The 16,702-nt window shown below is 40.2% G+C and overlaps 1 protein-coding gene across 2 annotated transcripts in view; it reads right to left on the bottom strand.

Moving 5' to 3' along the window:
• The window catches only part of furinb (furin (paired basic amino acid cleaving enzyme) b), an 81,412-nt gene that overhangs the window by 63,574 nt on the left and 1,136 nt on the right, over window positions 1–16,702 (bottom strand). For both annotated transcript variants that reach the window (XM_044357305.1, XM_044357306.1), the window contains exon 2: window positions 11,110–11,389. In XM_044357305.1, coding sequence (XP_044213240.1) covers window positions 11,110–11,286 — 177 coding nt within the window. In that variant the 5' untranslated portion in view covers window positions 11,287–11,389. The remainder of the gene's footprint in view (window positions 1–11,109; window positions 11,390–16,702) is intronic.

Genomic DNA, 16,702 nt, shown 5'->3' with positions numbered 1-16,702 from the left:
GCTCATTTCTACCTGGGATGATACCGGCTTATGAGCTGGAATTAAATTTACTTCCTGGAACTGTAGAACTGTAAAAGAAGTCTTACTTACAGTGTTCAGTTGTCTTTACTCTCTTAATTTCCCCAGGGGGTGACAATAAAAATATCATTGTTGACACTGGCATAAATGTGTAAATACATTCACCGTACATACAAGCATGAGGGAATAAACAGATATACAAACAAACAGCAGGTAATGTATACAAACAAACATACAAAAATCTCTGACTGGTCTTGCACATCATGAGTCATGACGGTAGTTACAGCGAGTGAGATATTGCAGCTGAAAAAGAACACAAGCTAACAAAAACGGTGGGTATTGTGACTGAGGCTGTGGCTGAATTATATTGTAGCTACATTCTTCTCTGTGAACAAAAGTCAGTGCCTTACAAAAAGGAATGTTCCATCTTCAATTTACCCAAAGCCATCCTACGTCAATAACGACCAGATTATGAATGTGAGTAGTCCTAAGAAAGCCCTCCCTGAAGAAAAGAGACTTGAATGAAGGCAGACAATGCACATGCATGGCTGGCTCTATACCTCAGAGGAACAGAGAATAGTCTGATAGACTTAATCCTTTTCTACACACCTGATCTATACAGCCTGGTCATGCAGTAACCCTTTCCACTGGAACAAACAACCCTCTTTCTCACCTTCCTCCTTTTCCTGTCCGCCACCTGACTGCAAAGCTGTTGTGTGGTCTTAGTAACAGGTGTAACTAGAGCCAGACTTTTATAGGTCAGAATTCCTCATTTATAAAACATAGTTTTGAGTACCTTTTGAGCAATGATTTCTGTGAAGCTCTGGCACAGCACCAACACATTTCTAGGAGACATTTTTGGAAACAGCTAAAAGGTCTGTGGCTTCAGGCTCCATATAATGAAGTGGTGCATTTAAATGAGAGACAGCTCTGGGATGAGGAAGCACACTTCACTCAGACTGGTAAACACTGAAATAAAGTGGAACCTAGAGGATGAAGAAAGGGAGGAGAGGACAGGATAGAGAGAGCAGGAGAAAGAAGAGGTAGAAGAAGAAGAAAGACTGATGGGAGACTAGATCTGCAAACAAACTGCATATTGGAAATTTTAAGAGAAGAAGACACTAAAGAGGATAGAAGGAAAAAAAATGGCAGGGAAAAAGGGAAATGAGATACAGTAGATTGCAAAGCAGCAATTCCCAATGGATTTTATAGGATATGGCAGCGAGAGGCTGATGAAAGTATAAAATACCTCTAAAACAAGTTACAAAATAAAACAATAAGATTAAAGCTGTGTTAGTAGATTTTATGTACTTCTAGTGGTTACTGAATACTTCACCTCAGTGAGAAAGATGAAATGTAAACCCAAGAAGCATATAATGAGAAACCCACAATGACTTAAGAATGTTATTTAAATATCATAATTAATAGCAGTACGTCGTGAACGACTTTTTTTTAATTCCTTTTTTAAAAACTTTTTGTGACCATGAGATCTAGGAAAATACATAGTATTACAATGCTGACAAAAAAATGACCCCCCTCTCTCAACATTGGGCTCAATCTGCTGGAAATAATATACTAGCAATTTTCTCCATGGCAACCTAATGCCAGTACAGACTGCAGATTGGTGTGCCAACAGACAGACAGTCACAAGGGCTTTACAGCTGTGAGGCAGTGAGCAGGAGCAGAAGGTTGCACCAAACCCTATGATACCTAAATATCGCAAAAACAAATTTACACATACACACACACACACACACACACACACACACACACACACACACACACACACACACACACACACACACACACACACACACAGAGAAAAGGACGTGCATCTACCCAATACAGAAACAGCAAGCAAGGAAGGACGCAAGGTTAAATAAATTAATGGAGATGTTTGATGCCAGCAGGCACGCTTAAAGTTATCCACTTACTTAGTTAGAAATTTAAAAGATGAATAATGTCAATAAAGTTTTATTTCCATGTTAAGGTCTGCGAGTTAAAATGGATACAAAAAACACATCTCTTAGGGGTCATACAGAGCCACAACGAATGGCAAAGCTTGGCTTTTGACTGGTTCATGTTAGTCTGACATTCTCTAGAAATAAAATTAAGAGATATTTATGAGCTCCAAAGCATTGTAAAATGTATACTAACAGGTAATTAGAAAGAAAATGTTTTAAATATTTCAATAAATGATTTATTTTTGAATGGTAAATGTATTTAACTTTAAATTCAAGACAAATGAGTTTGACTAATGTGTTATACATTTTGTGCCATGAGGAAACTGAAACTATTAAATACACTGCAATAATTTTTTTGGACAAAAAACAAAAAATCTTTCAGTCTTGAATCAGTTGATGTACCAAAAACAACCCTGCAGCCAAACAGTTTTTAAATGAACTGAAATTTGAAAACACAACCTCTTATTAAAATTACCATTCAAGTTCACTGCCAATTCCAAGTATCATGTGATTCAAATTCAACTATCTGATAACAGCTATTATGCTAGTAATGCTGTTGTATAGGATCAGTATGTAGTGCAAATACTGACCTTATTAAACCGATTGAGTATTAGTGAGACATTACTGAACCACATTAAATTCTGTCTCTTATTATTGTGTTTCTAAAATCAATTTGTTACTACTATACAGTTAATAAACTACAGTAAATTAAGTAAAGTGACTCTCAATAACAATTTGCTTAATATGGATGCTGGTCTATACATGTCTTTACTTCTGTAAGAAGTGTTGTGTCGTTACAACCTTACACACACATTTCAATCAGCTTCACTTTGTGAGATGTACAAATTTTACATGGGAAAAGAAAAGAGGATGCAGGGAGAAGGGATGGAGAAAAAAAAGGAGGAAAGACTGTTCTGTCTTCCTTCCTTTTTTTAAATTTATGACTGAAAATAGGTCCTCCTCCTAACATTTTTTGGATTATGGAAACATTTCATGCAGCTTTATGATGTTGGGAAGGAAGCGGTGCTGCGAAAACAGAAGAAAATTAGGGCAATGTTTGTCAATCATCCTGTATTAATATTAATAGTTTGGATTAATTATGTTGAACACACTAACGTTATATGATGAAATCGTAAACACACTAAGAGCAATGCTGCACACTGTATATTTTTGCATGCCGCTTAAGCTGAGAGCAAACACCACGTTTAAGACAACATTCATAAACACATAAAGTTAAATGTTTTATTTCACACATTTATGTGCTATCTTGACATTATCAAACATTTTTCCCATACTATACATCAGTTCATTATGGCAGATGGCATCGAACCAAACTACTAATTACCACTCATGTTTCATCTACTTGACCAAGACTACCCTCATGTTTTTCACAATGCTGTTGATTTCGTCAATTGATGTCAAGATCACATCCTTTTTGGTGCCTAAAATAATATTAACTAATTATTGGATACATACATTACATAGATAAGTAAAAGGATGCCAAAGATATATTTTAACTCAGTTTTTGCTGAGCCAGTAAATTAAAATTAGAATACGAAAGCTTATTTATATCAAGTGTTGGACAATTTGAAATTTGTAATTTTCACTCCTCCACAATAGATAGTTATCACAGTGTTTACCTAAAATTACTACATTCTCAAAATTACTTGGGACAAAAGTGTTTCAGAACAAGAAAGCTCTAGTTTCTGCTGAGAGAGAATCTCTTTCATACATTAATCTCTTGGTACCGTTATAATACATTAGCACCTCCACAGACTATTTCTATTGAGATTCGTTAGTGCCAACAGTAAGACTTCACAGCTTTTATTCAGAGACGGTCCTTATTTTCCCTTTAAAGTCCTGTGGGAAATAGAGGACAGCAAATACTGCAGGTGTAGGTATTGGCTGTCTGTATGCTGCAGAACAATGTTGTGTCGGTTTATTACTGAAACTAAAGCAGAAAACAACAGGCAGAGACAGACATGCAGAACCAGAGAGAGAGAGAGAGAGAGAGAGAGAGAGAGAGACAGAGAGAGAGAGAGAGAGAGAATTTTGATGTTCCTTTTAATAAACTATTACGTTAAAATGAGGGCAAAAACAGCACCTAGCCAAACAAATGGACTACCACACACACATGCACAAGGGCACACATGCCTCCCGATTGCACTCAGGGCAAATGAAAGCAAGATAAAAGCAATGACACTGTCTGATACAATCAGCAATCTGACAGAGCTTGCTTAACAAATCGTGTTCAAATATAAAATAATCAAACCCTCTCCTGACACACAGTGCAAACTGCCCTACATAGCCTTGTAGTTTCTTAAAAGCATCAATGTTATTTCTTAAGCAATAATATATGAACTCAACCCTGACACTGCTGTGACTGTCTCACACAGCCACTAGATCAGCAGACCAGAAAGAGAAAGTTGTATTGTATTTGTTATGTTACATTTCATGCCAATACAGCTCATTTGAATTGAATTGAATCGAGAAAGAGGGAGACAGAGAGAGAGAGAGATCGGACACTGGGCTTGTGCATCACACAGTTGGCAGAGTATCATGGACAATGGCCTTGGAGCGCATTACATTCCACCTAGCACAAAGCGGGTATGCTTGTGTGTTTGGGGCTGTGATGGTATGAAATTGGAAAACAGTGGTCTGTAAAACCGAGAAATTGAGGCTGGAATATTGGATTTTTGGAGAAATATTACAGCACAGCTGTAATATTATCAGCTGACACTAGCTGACTACAATCAAACATTTGCCCACTACCTGTAAATAACCTGTTCCCTCTGCAACACAAGAGCCAGTGGAGTGTTTTCCTGCAGTATCTGAATAGGGTCACGACTTAAAACAAGTTGGACAAGAAAACCTATGTGTTGTTTATTTCAGATTACACTATAGCCACATGTTTTGGGTAAGTTAGCTATAAATAGAAAGCGACCAAGACACCCAAATGGAGAGATATTAAGAGAAATAGAGAGACATGAGAGACACAAGAAAGAGGCTCTGGTATTAGATGTCTACTCTACAGAGCAGGGTGATTCAGTCTGGCAACGCCCACAGAGCCTGCCCATCCTCATAAAAACAATGATTCTGACTCGGCTCACCAAGAACACAACATGACATTTAGCTCTAAACCCTGGTCTGGAACTCCTACGCAGACACAAAAGCGTTATTGAAAAAAAAAAGAAAAAAGAAAAAGAGCTTTTGAACACATTACAGAAAAACAGATACAACAATGCTCTGTGTCAACTAAAATGCAGATGCACACAAGGAAGCCTAAATGACATTTACACTTGAACCCTAATGTTGAACACATGCACACACTCACGGACTCAAACGCACTCTCACTCTCACTCAAACACACTCAAAAAAAAATTGAGCGGAAACATAATAAGTGAATCTGCAAATACATAAAGACGTGCCACACAGACAATAAGGCATTTTCTGAGCACTGCAGTGAGCAAACATTCAGTTCCGTGATGATCCCATAATCACATTAGTGATAAAAATCCCATTAACTCCTGATTATACATCAGCTTCTCTGCTGTCTTCAAGTGCCCTGTAGAACAACCATCAAGGATGATGGAAAAATGACTAAGCTGTTTCCCCTCTAAGCCCCCAGCCCCACAAAGCCTTGCCTAACCCATACCCTCACATAACCCACAATGCACTGTCAGAGCACAGACACTGCATAAAGCTTGTAGATCATCCTTCTCGCATAGCACCCACTCAGGGACCAGAGACTAAAATAAAACTTATTTGGGTGCCTCTGTGAAACAATGACTGAAGATGTACTCCCACAAAATCTAATTCCAGACAGTGGATAATACTAAATTTCACCCTTCCAGCCATCCAACACGCATGCTTTTCCGTCCGTAATACCATACTCCATTAGCTATCTTCCCTTTTTTTTTTTTTTTACCAGTGTCTCCCACAGGCCCTCACAGCCATCGAGATATCACCACAGGTCTCACTTGTACTCTTTTCTAATTTATCCAATGGGAAATTGTCAATTATCTCAATTCTTTCTGCACTCTTCCTGACTCCCCTTTTATTATCCACCTCACCCTCTCGAAACTCGCAGACATCTATATCCACTGTTGAAATATCAGCCTCTCACAGCAAAACTGCAAATAGAAGCTCCAACGCAGTGTTTCATTAGGTTGTAGAGACAGACATCTTGTGGTGTCATGCAACTCAGAATCAGAGACAGATAGTCCTGGTTGGCTGGGGTGAGGTGAGGTGAGCGAGTTGTTTTTGGGCCCCACTTTGGGAAACGGGGCTACACTCCTCTTTCATGCTCTGGGACCCAGGCGGCTTAATGTCACATTCACTACAAATGACAAGCTGCCATATGGCATCAGACATTCAGTAACAGACAGCTGTCTGAGAGAACCCGTTCCTGTGCCTACTTCCAGCTCTACTCCTCTGATGCAATCACTAATCAACAGAAAGGAAAAATAAAGATATATCTCCCAATTTAGCTAGCAGTTTATTGGACAGAATATAGGCTAGAAATGTCTTTGTGGCTGGGTAGAATGAGGGAAGGAGAGGTAAACAGGACAAAGAAAGCGCTAAAAGTTTTTTTAGGGAAAGTGATCACATAAGGGAATATGAGAGAAAGAAGAATAGCCTAGTTCAGAGGCAGAGGGAGTTTTTTTTTCTTCTTCATTGTGTCTCTGGGTGATTGTCTAGAATATGTATGTGTGTTCTGTAAGCAGAATATTGAATATTTCATTTTACTCAATTCACTAAGACCAGAAATTGATTCTCTATCTAGAATTCACAGAAGCAATTAAGAGTAAAAGTCCATTAGAGGCAATTATACCTAATGTAAGCTTTCTTTCACTCAGCAGTACAATAGTTTCAGACTGCTGGAACAACTGCAGCTATCCAGATCAATACTAAATCAGGGTTTTTGCTGCCTAGAGAATTTTGAGGCAGCCGCCTCCATCAATTTCCAGGCCGCCTCCGTCAAAATCAGGGTCCCCACAGATCCTTAAAATGTCTTAAAACGTCTTAAAATATTTTATTTTGTAATTCAAGGTCCAAAAAGTTCTTAAAATATCTTCATTTTTAAGAGGGGAGGCATTGGATTTTGTTATGTACAAAAACAATGAGGATAAATATTGTAACATTCCTGATAACAGAAAAAGATCATAAAAAATAAAAACAAAGAAGTCCAGCCCTCTGGCAGAGCAACCACAGCTTACATTAACACATAAATGCAGGTTCAAAGAAGCCTGATGTGAACTTTGTGAAGCTTCCCTATTCAGCAAAATGTATTTTTTCATTTTGGCTGTCATGCTTTCAGATATTTCTGGTCAGTTTTTTTTTTTTTGGGGGGGGGGGGGGGGGGGGGGGGGGGTTGGTGCTGAGCAAAACCATAGACTGTAAAAAATATGGATGTAGCCACTATGATGTAACGCATTTATTTGTTCAAAGTGGGCGCTCTGGCTGTCACCATCTTGGCAGTGCCCGACTCTGCCTAACACCCGGCTAATCCAAAATGGGCAAAGAGGCCGAACGAAGCCTGGTTGCTGAATCAAGCCACCTAGAGGCTAGCGACCTGTCACTCAAAGCTACCACCTCCTTAATTATGCATAATGTCACGGCTTAATAAAATTTGAACAGGTGAGTTATAAGAAAATTCAACCCCCGTACAGATGTCATGAAAGGGGATATTTGCTATAGGGATCAAAACTGTTTTTTGTACCAGGCTGTAAACATGTTTATTTCTGCTGTAAAGTTGGGCATTTTAACATGAGGGTCTATGGGGATTGACTTGCTTTTGGAGCCAGCCTCAAGTGGCCAATCAAGGAACTGCAGTATTTGGCACTTCTACATTGGCTTTATTTTGCAGCCCCAGTTGATGCTGCTTGAGCAAAACGTGTTGCGGTGCGTAAAGGTGTTACTGGTGTTACATGGTGTTTGGCCATACACCAATTACATTACTTGCCCACCGTCCCCATCATCTTTTTGCTTTTTAAACAGAAATAAAACCTGTTTAGTTCATTTTCATGTATCTGTGCCCGTGTTTATCAAACTAAAAAATTCTAATTTGTAAAATACTAAGCGTGTTATCAATACTTAGTCGATGGACATTATAATTATAAACTGAAAATGTCTGTTCCGTGACTGTCAGCAGCAGCGGAGTCACAGCACAGAGTAGCAGAGTGAGACGTCTGTCCTCCCTACTGCTCTCTGCTGTAAACAAATGTAATGCTAGCTGTTAGCAAGCAGCTGTTCTCATGTTTCCCTGGGTGTTCGTGCTTGTTTTCGTCATAAACTCTCCCGCTCTCTGCCTGCTCAGCCTGCTCTCGGATGGTAGGCGGGTTGCTCCAGTAAGCTACAGCTTCACCGTCACACACACGTGCGCTCTCTCTCTCCCTCTCAACTACTCGCTACGCACTGAGCTATTACTTGGATAACATTTTAGTTTAGAAAACACATTTTTAGAAAAAAATCCCCAATGGTTAGGGCCGGCAGGGGGGCAACTCAGGCCCGGCAACAATACACTGGCAGAAACCCTGCTATAGTGCCACTATATTGCCAACCATGTAGACTTATAGGGATGTGTTTGCACCTTTCCACTGTTTCAGCAGCTATGTTCATTTTCAGCCGTATCTGTCTTATGTTATTCATCGTACCATTTAATGTAATCTCAAACATATAGTGAGAACAACAGTTGTATTACCCTCAGATTCAACAGATGTTATTTTGGCTATGGTTAGGCTTTTATAGTTTCAAGGGCAAGGCCTGCATTGGCATCATCTTTTCAAATTAGCGGAACATCTTTTGGTGATCATTTCAAATTCACCATCACCCCTATTTACTGTTGAAATCAAAAGTTTGATTGTGAAGGTGTAAACAATGTAAACCATTAAGTCAAAATGCAGCACTAATGGCAGGCTAGATCACTTGGAGGTTATGTAGCCTAATTGAAATTGACAAACACAGGTATCAAAGGCCAACTATCAGTATTGGAAGATATTTTTCATATACATACATATATATATATATATATATGAATATATATGAATATGTACACAACTGGGTTGTGCAAGGGCCAGAGGAAGGCATGCACACATGTAAACAAATGCTTGTAAAACTATCAGGTACCACCCCCACCTGATTTTGGGCCAGGAAAAACCCTGTAATTTAACTCAAGATTCAAGAAGAATGCAAGTCCCTCAGACAAGCACAATGTTAAGTCACATGGATACAATTTAATATGAAGGGGTGGACAATAAATATCATTTAATAATAACACACACCTAATCTCTTCCAGATTGTTGTAAACCCATGTGACAACTGTTCAATATCATAACAGGGAGACTAAAAACATCTGGCCTTGCACTCCAGACAAAGCTCTATCTTTGGCAAAATAAAGAAAGCAAAGATAAGCCTGAATTAATTTTGCAAGCCTCTCTTTCAGAAAATCCTCTTTATTGATGGGGAGAAGTGGGGCGGGAATATGCAGAACCTCCTACGCATGATATTCCTAAGAAGTAATCCAGAAGGCTGTTCACTGGCGTGTGTAGCACTCAGGCAGCTCCACAAAGATGCATGCAAATGGAGTTAAGTCTCAAGTGGAGCAACAGGGGAAGAGGGGACCAAATTGTGACTCACTGTCAACTGCTGAGCACAAATATGGAAAAGCTTAGCCTTGGAAGCATTTTGCTATTCAAGGGAGCTAACACACCACTGAAAGAACAATAAGTCACTTCTACTTTTCTCTCTATCTCTCTCTCTCTCCTGTTCTGACAACTGTTTTTCTTTCCCCTATCTGTAAACTTTGTGACAGTTCAATTAATTAAAATGAACTGGCAATCCTAAATATAGAAGCACAAATGGTGGCAATATAATTAAACTACCTACATTATAGTTAAATATAACAACCTTCCTTTAAACCCTAAAATAACAGCCTTATTATTTCTGTCTATTTCTAACCCTTCTCTGTAAACACAAACGGGATTTCCGCCAGTGTTTTGCAATCCTGGCGGTCCGCCAGGCCTAAGCATCTGGAATTTTTTTTTTTTTTTACATGTATTTTTAAGATGTTTTTTTAAACTAAAACGTGTTCAACAAGTGGCGCAGCTCCCTTAGGGAAAGGCTCAGTGCGTAGGTTGTGTGTGCAGCGAGTGTGCGGTCAAGAGGGAGAAAAAAAGAGAGAGAGAGAGAGAGCGTGCGTGTGTGTGACGGTGAGCCTGGTGACCGGAGCAGAGAGTATGAAGTTGACGGTATATATATATATATATACGGTGAATGTAGCAGTGCTATGTTTGTACAGTTTAGGCTATTTGTCGGTGAATAAATGCTACAGCTCCTCAAAATCCAAGCCAAGTTCCCGTGTCTTGCTTTCCACCCAGCTAAAGTGAAGGGGATTAGCCCCAAGTTAGCGACAACTTTGGCCCAGGCTCACTTAAAGCTGGGGTAGTTATCTGGAAAAGACAAAAGAACAGACAAAAAAAAAAAAAAAAAAAGAAGCCAGAATTTCAATATACAACCCACCTCCTGCGGTCTCCACTCTCCCCTCTCTGTCCTAAGTCTCTCCCACTAGACGAGCACATGCGTACGCTTCATACACGCATGCAACACATCAGTTACTGCACTCCCACACAACTCCCTCTCAAGGCACAACAACCTTGACTAAACAGCAAACAGGACCGCCTCTCACCTGTTTGAAGTCCGCCACAAAAGTAATGAGTGTCCCATCTCCCTGCTTGTATTTGAGTGCTACTCTGTTTCACTTCTTGGAGCCGAGTTCATTTCCATTGAAAGTCTGTCGCTCCGGCGTTGATAAGATTATGTATAACAGCTTTTCTGAGGGAAACCCTGACAACTGTCTGCCAGTGTGTTAGAAGTCATGCATGCCCCACTTAAGCTACAAGAACTGGAGGAGGCCACGCGTTTGCAATCCGTTGCACAAACAAAAGGGCCTGGAGGTGTCACATCAGACTCTCTGATGCTCAGCTTTGATGTATAACACTGATGTTCACCTATGAACCATAGCTATATATGAATACAGGGACTGATACAGAGTTATTAACTATGACAGAGACCCCCTTCAGTGTGTATAAACTAATGCGCTCACACATATACTGTAAGCACAACTTACATTGCCGTGGTTGATGAAACCATGTTGCCTGGCGATGCGGTCAGCCTCCTCGGGCCCTCCATTGATCTGGACAGCCCAAGCGTTGGTGTAGACCTCTGCAGCATCAATCCACTTCAGCTGTGCTGTCAGGAGGACAAGGACTGTCCATAAGTGCAGTAGGGCCACCCTGGCATCCATGAAAAGGAGAACACTTCACGGGGCTGTTTATCTGTCCGTCTGTCACTGCTTCCCAGGCAGAATGGAGCTGCTCTACCTTACAGCAGCAAAGTAGAACAGTGGCCTAGAGATGAGAGGACAGAGCAAGCTATAAAGACAACCATGGCCTTCTTAAGTGGGTCACTCTAGGGCCTAAATTACCTACTGCAGATACCATTCAGAAAACAAACCCGAAACTGCTGCACAAAATAAACAGCACACCCACAGACCTTATCATGCATCGTACTTAGCTCACTGTACACTGTGAAACTCAGAGAGGAAAAAAAAAAACATCTTAACAAATGTGTAATGCATAAATATTAGGTCAAAACAGACAAGGGCTCTGCCAAAAACAATTATTTTTCAATCCTTCCTCATTTTTTTCCAGGCCTGAAATGGTAATGTATGATAATGATATACAGTAGGCATGTTGCTGCAATACAGGAGGAGCTCCAAGCAAACCAGTCCACAGCTAGTTGTGGCAACTAGAGAGACAAAGTGGATTTTTAAACCCTCTTTACTAATCTTAATATTAGGATATTCAAATTCAACCAAGTACGTGGTAGGCATGAAAAGGTACAATGTATTTTAATTGAATAGTAAAATAACAAGCATAATAAAAAGAACCATTATTTGAACAGATGTTCAAGCAAAAAAGATTTTCAGGCTGTGATATTCGTCGGTCCTTTGATTTGCAGCTCTTTGAGTTGTAGGAAAGGAGCCCATGAGTCACACATAAAAAGGAAAGCTTTGTGGTAAGTTAACCGGCACTGAGTGAGAAGAAAAATGATAAGGTGTGGGATTTCGCTAAGTATATCAGTTCATCCTAAGAAAGATGAAGAGGAGGGAGGTGATGCAGGTTTAAATGCCTGTCCGGTCCCACTGCTGATCCCACCAACGTAGCATCACTGCATTTAGTGAGTCAATCCCTGCTACACCGTGAAATGATGTGAAAAGAAACAGGAGCAAAGTGTATAATCTAAGTCATTTAGAACTGAACAAATTTAAGTATTTTGTGTTGGGTTGTGACTGCTGGTTTCTCTGGGAGGTATAAAAGTTCAAAGATAAATAATTTCCTCTATGGCCACCCTCAGGACAAATAAAGATTTTTATCCGCATTACCTTAAGGCTTTAAGGATGGAAAAATCATCAGTGTGTTCATTCGGTCAAACACTTTCAAACTGTGGAGTGTAATGAACATTGGAGGCTTTAGGGGCAGCTATGGGGCTTTTGACTTTCAGTCTTGTTAATGAATTTTGGAAAAAAACAATGGGAGCCTTTGTCTTCTGCAAGGTAACGCATACATGCGGTAGAGCAGACTGTTCTACTGATTGGTTGAGAGTGTTTAGACTCTTCGTAGGCAACAGAGGTAAAAAAAAAAAAGGTATTTTCACAGCAGAGCATTCCAATTAAGTGGTGGTTATATTTGGTTTTGACAGGTTCAAATTTTAGTGACCCGTTAATATTGATTTTCCATGGTATGAGGATATAGGTCTTGCCAAATAACTAGCTATTTCTCAAGGACCTGGAAAATAAAACTAATTGGAAGAAGGCCTATTGGCAGTGGGTAATTTGAAATGTAACACCGTAATTGGTTTGCGGACAAGTGCTTGTTTTTGCCTCAAGTTCTCCCTGAAATCTATTGTCCAAAACGGGCAAAACAATTCACAACTTTTTTTACCAACATAGAGGATGCCCTTGCCCTTCATTCACCCTAACAATTATCCTCTGCTTCAGGGGAATTCTGCGTACCCAAACGATTCAAAGAAAATGAAGCTCGCTGAATACATCTGTGGCTTCACAGATACATTTAGGAGTGGGTGTGATTTGAGCACAGCAGGAGAGGTGGTGGAAACATGACCATGGGCTGTCACTCTTCCTGTGGAGCAATTCTGAGCTCATTAGATGCTATGCTGGAGTCGCAAAAACAGGAGCGGGGGGCCTGCTGTCACTGAGAGGGCTGAGAGAGGGAGGAATAGATGGAGAGAGTGAAAGAGACATAGGGGGAGGTGGGGTATAACTCTTGCATACAGCATTGCGGATAATGAGTACATAATAACACAACGCCCAAAACACCTTCTCTCAAAACACAGCCTGGAGAGGAGTTAACAAGAGGCTGCTTACTCTTACAATATACATCAAAGGCCTAAAACTGAGATGAAACTTCAACCCTTCAAAGCACGGGAGAACTTAAGACTTTAGAATCTAAACTAGAATGAAAAGAGAAAATCTGTTGCATAACCTCTTTGGAGATTATTACCACACTCGAGTGAGTGAGTGAGCCAGTGGAAATGCAGGGGTGGATAGGTGACCTGTGGTATGCTAAAATAACATGACAGCTTTGCATTATTAATTCGGCACCTCTTGTTTCAAGCTATTGACAGACCTCCAAATGTGGTTCAGTATGTCATAGTGATAAGGATTGCGAGAATATCTAATCAAACATTCATGATTTTCAAAGACCACTTTCTCACTCAAGGAACGGAACATCAGCGGTGACAACAGGTTGTTCCTGTGATAACACTTCTCTTAAGACGTTGTGTCCAGAAAATTTGTAATGAGCAAGTCTCGCCTCTCCCTCGGCAACAACAGCTGAGGTGCCCTTGAGAAGTGTACTTCACCCCCTCCCCAACCGCTCCAGTGGAGCCATTCAGTGGCCAACAGAACAGGACTGTGTTGCGCAAACCAAACATAGTGATTCCTGTCCCTGCGACACCCTCTCGCTCTTCACCACCACTTATTCTAGGAGGAGCTGGATCAGCAACGCATCAACACCGTGCATTCATTATAGTTCTGATATCATCATTAAGCCCTTGGGCAACAGCTACTGCACTGCTGGATATTCTCCGGAGTTGCGGCTTTAAGGAACAGTAGCTTTTAAGATCTATTAAGAGCCAGACAGCTGAAAATGGATCTTTATGCAGAGAAGGTCTGGCAAGATCTGGGGGGAATATTAATGTTCTGTAATATCAATATGGTGAACCAATATTTTATCAATATATAGTCAATATAATGTTGTCTTTTCCTAATCTTACTGTGAATCTGATTAAAATGCTATAGCAAAAGCCCAACATAAAATTAACAGGATGTGCAAAAATAAATTGCAGTACATACAATTTTACAGGCTGCAAATAGATGTGACTGTTATTTTTTTTATTCCACATTCATTTTATAACGGCTGCATTTGTGTTTTCATTTATAGCTATTTATCTCATATTTACCGCTACTGTCATTCTCAGAGGTCCCCACCAGAAGGTCACCTGACTACACCTAAGGTAGGAGAGGAACGACACAAGCAAACACCCCCCTCAGGTGTAATCACTACCTTAACAAGAGGCTATATATGCTGTCTTCCTTCCTTTGTTCTTTCTTTGACCCCGGTTGTGTGTGTCCTGTAAGTAAGATTTATACATTATTTGATTTAAGTTTCTGATAAGATATTTAATTTGCATGTTAATAACTTTCTTCTCTTTTTGCAGAGCTCAAACCACACATACAAATACCAAAACATTAACCAAAAAAATAGAAGAAAACGTCTGTCTATGGGTCTCTCACACACACACACACACTTCAGCCTGCCCACTAGGTTTAGAACAGTCATCTTTGTTAATAAAGCTCAATACAACTCATTATACTTTTTTGGCACAACAACTCTTTACTACCCAAATATGATGGATCCTTGCCAAAGAGTTTACATAAATATCAGCCAATATATCATTATTTCTTTTAAAACTCTCAGATATCCATATTGGCATTGGATTCAAAAATCCAGCATTGTAGCTCAGTGAAATGATTAACAAAAGACTCTAATAATATAAACAGCTACACTCATAATGTCACTGCATTATTAAAATCAAGGCACTGAGTCAAACGCATTATGATATTCCATTATCAGTAGAGCCCACATCTAGATCTACCTCTTATAAAGCAATGGTAGTGAAGACGTAGAATTAGAGGACAAAGCTTGAGACCAGAAAGATATCAATCTGACTCTCCTACCCATCTGGAAAATGCATATGACCTGGAAAACACTTGATCCTCAGCTGCTCCGGTGCAACCGCTTGAATGCGCTACTGCTGCCTGAAAGCGAATTAGTGAACAGCAGTAGAAGCCTACGTTTACATAAACGTGTCCAATTGTGCAAATGAGATGTATGTGATAAACAACATTCACATTCTGTTAACTTTCTCACTCTTCTCACTTTGCAAAGACCCTACAAACATTATGTGACAGAATAACAGATCTCCTCTTGATGGGGATAAACAAGCTATTTCCATTGGTAATGACAAGCACAGTAAGCTGTGAAAGACCATATGCAGCACTCAGCTCTATTTCAGGCTGCCCAACAGCCAAATCAACACCCACCATGTGCTCTAGTCTGGGCTGCCTTCACATAGAGAACCAAGGCACAAGAGAGAACTGAAGCATTTGTGAAGTACCACTGACAGCCAAGCATCCTCTCCTGAGAGGGAAAATTGCTCAGAGTGAAAGTGTGATTGCAAAACCAAAGGTATTGCACGGGCATGTTGTGCTCAGTTAGGACAGTGGTACACAGCTGGAAGTGAGCTGTATGGCGATCATCTGAGACACGCCGTGAAGTGAGCAAGAACGCTGTGACAGAGTACCACTAAAGCCTGATCCATCTTAGCTTCCAGTGTCCACGAGAGATGGAAAACCCAGATAAAATGTTGTCTAGGGCAGCAGTAATGTGTCCAGGAGAAAGGATCAATGATGTAAGTAATGTCCCCCTGAGAGATCCAACCCGATTTTTAACAGCCATCTGAATCTTGGCATTGTTCCCTGTGTCAAACTTCCCCTCATTCACAACACGCTTTGCCCTAGTTTATAGATGAGTTATATTGTTGACAAGTTTGTCTTCCGACTTCTTTCCCCTCCACTGCCTTTCTGTTTTATGCTTCTTATAAAATGTGGGCTTCTAAGAGAACGCAGCTGAAGAATTATCAGTATTGTTAAACTGTACTACCGGTGACAAATCAACAGAGCTGGAAAGGTGGTGTCTAGGGCAGAGTGTGCATGTAAACAACTCAGTCCACCTTCCTCTGGCGATGATACAGAACCATCTCCTATAATAGCTTTGATCTCTTAACTGGCCCTGGTAAGATTTAGGCCACACAAAAAGAGGCACAAAAGGTTAGTTTTATATGGTAATCTTTGATGTGGTAAGTAATGTAATCCAATTGAGAAGGAAGCAAGCCTTGCTGTTTGCCTCAGTAGATGGTGACCTTGACTTCCTCCCTTGATGAAATCCCTGTGGGTGTTACAACAGAGGTATAAAATAACAATGACAACCCAGAGGATAAGATATGCTAAGTTTGATCACTTAAAGTTCAGTTTTTCAGCGGAATCTGGTTTGCTGGTACAACCAGAGCTTACTTTG

The sequence above is a fragment of the Thunnus albacares genome, chromosome 7, assembly GCF_914725855.1.
Source record: "Thunnus albacares chromosome 7, fThuAlb1.1, whole genome shotgun sequence".
In the NCBI taxonomy this organism is placed as follows: Eukaryota; Metazoa; Chordata; class Actinopteri; order Scombriformes; family Scombridae; genus Thunnus; species Thunnus albacares.
Note: the sequence above shows the minus strand (reverse complement) of the source record. Positions and strands in the feature narration are given on the sequence as shown.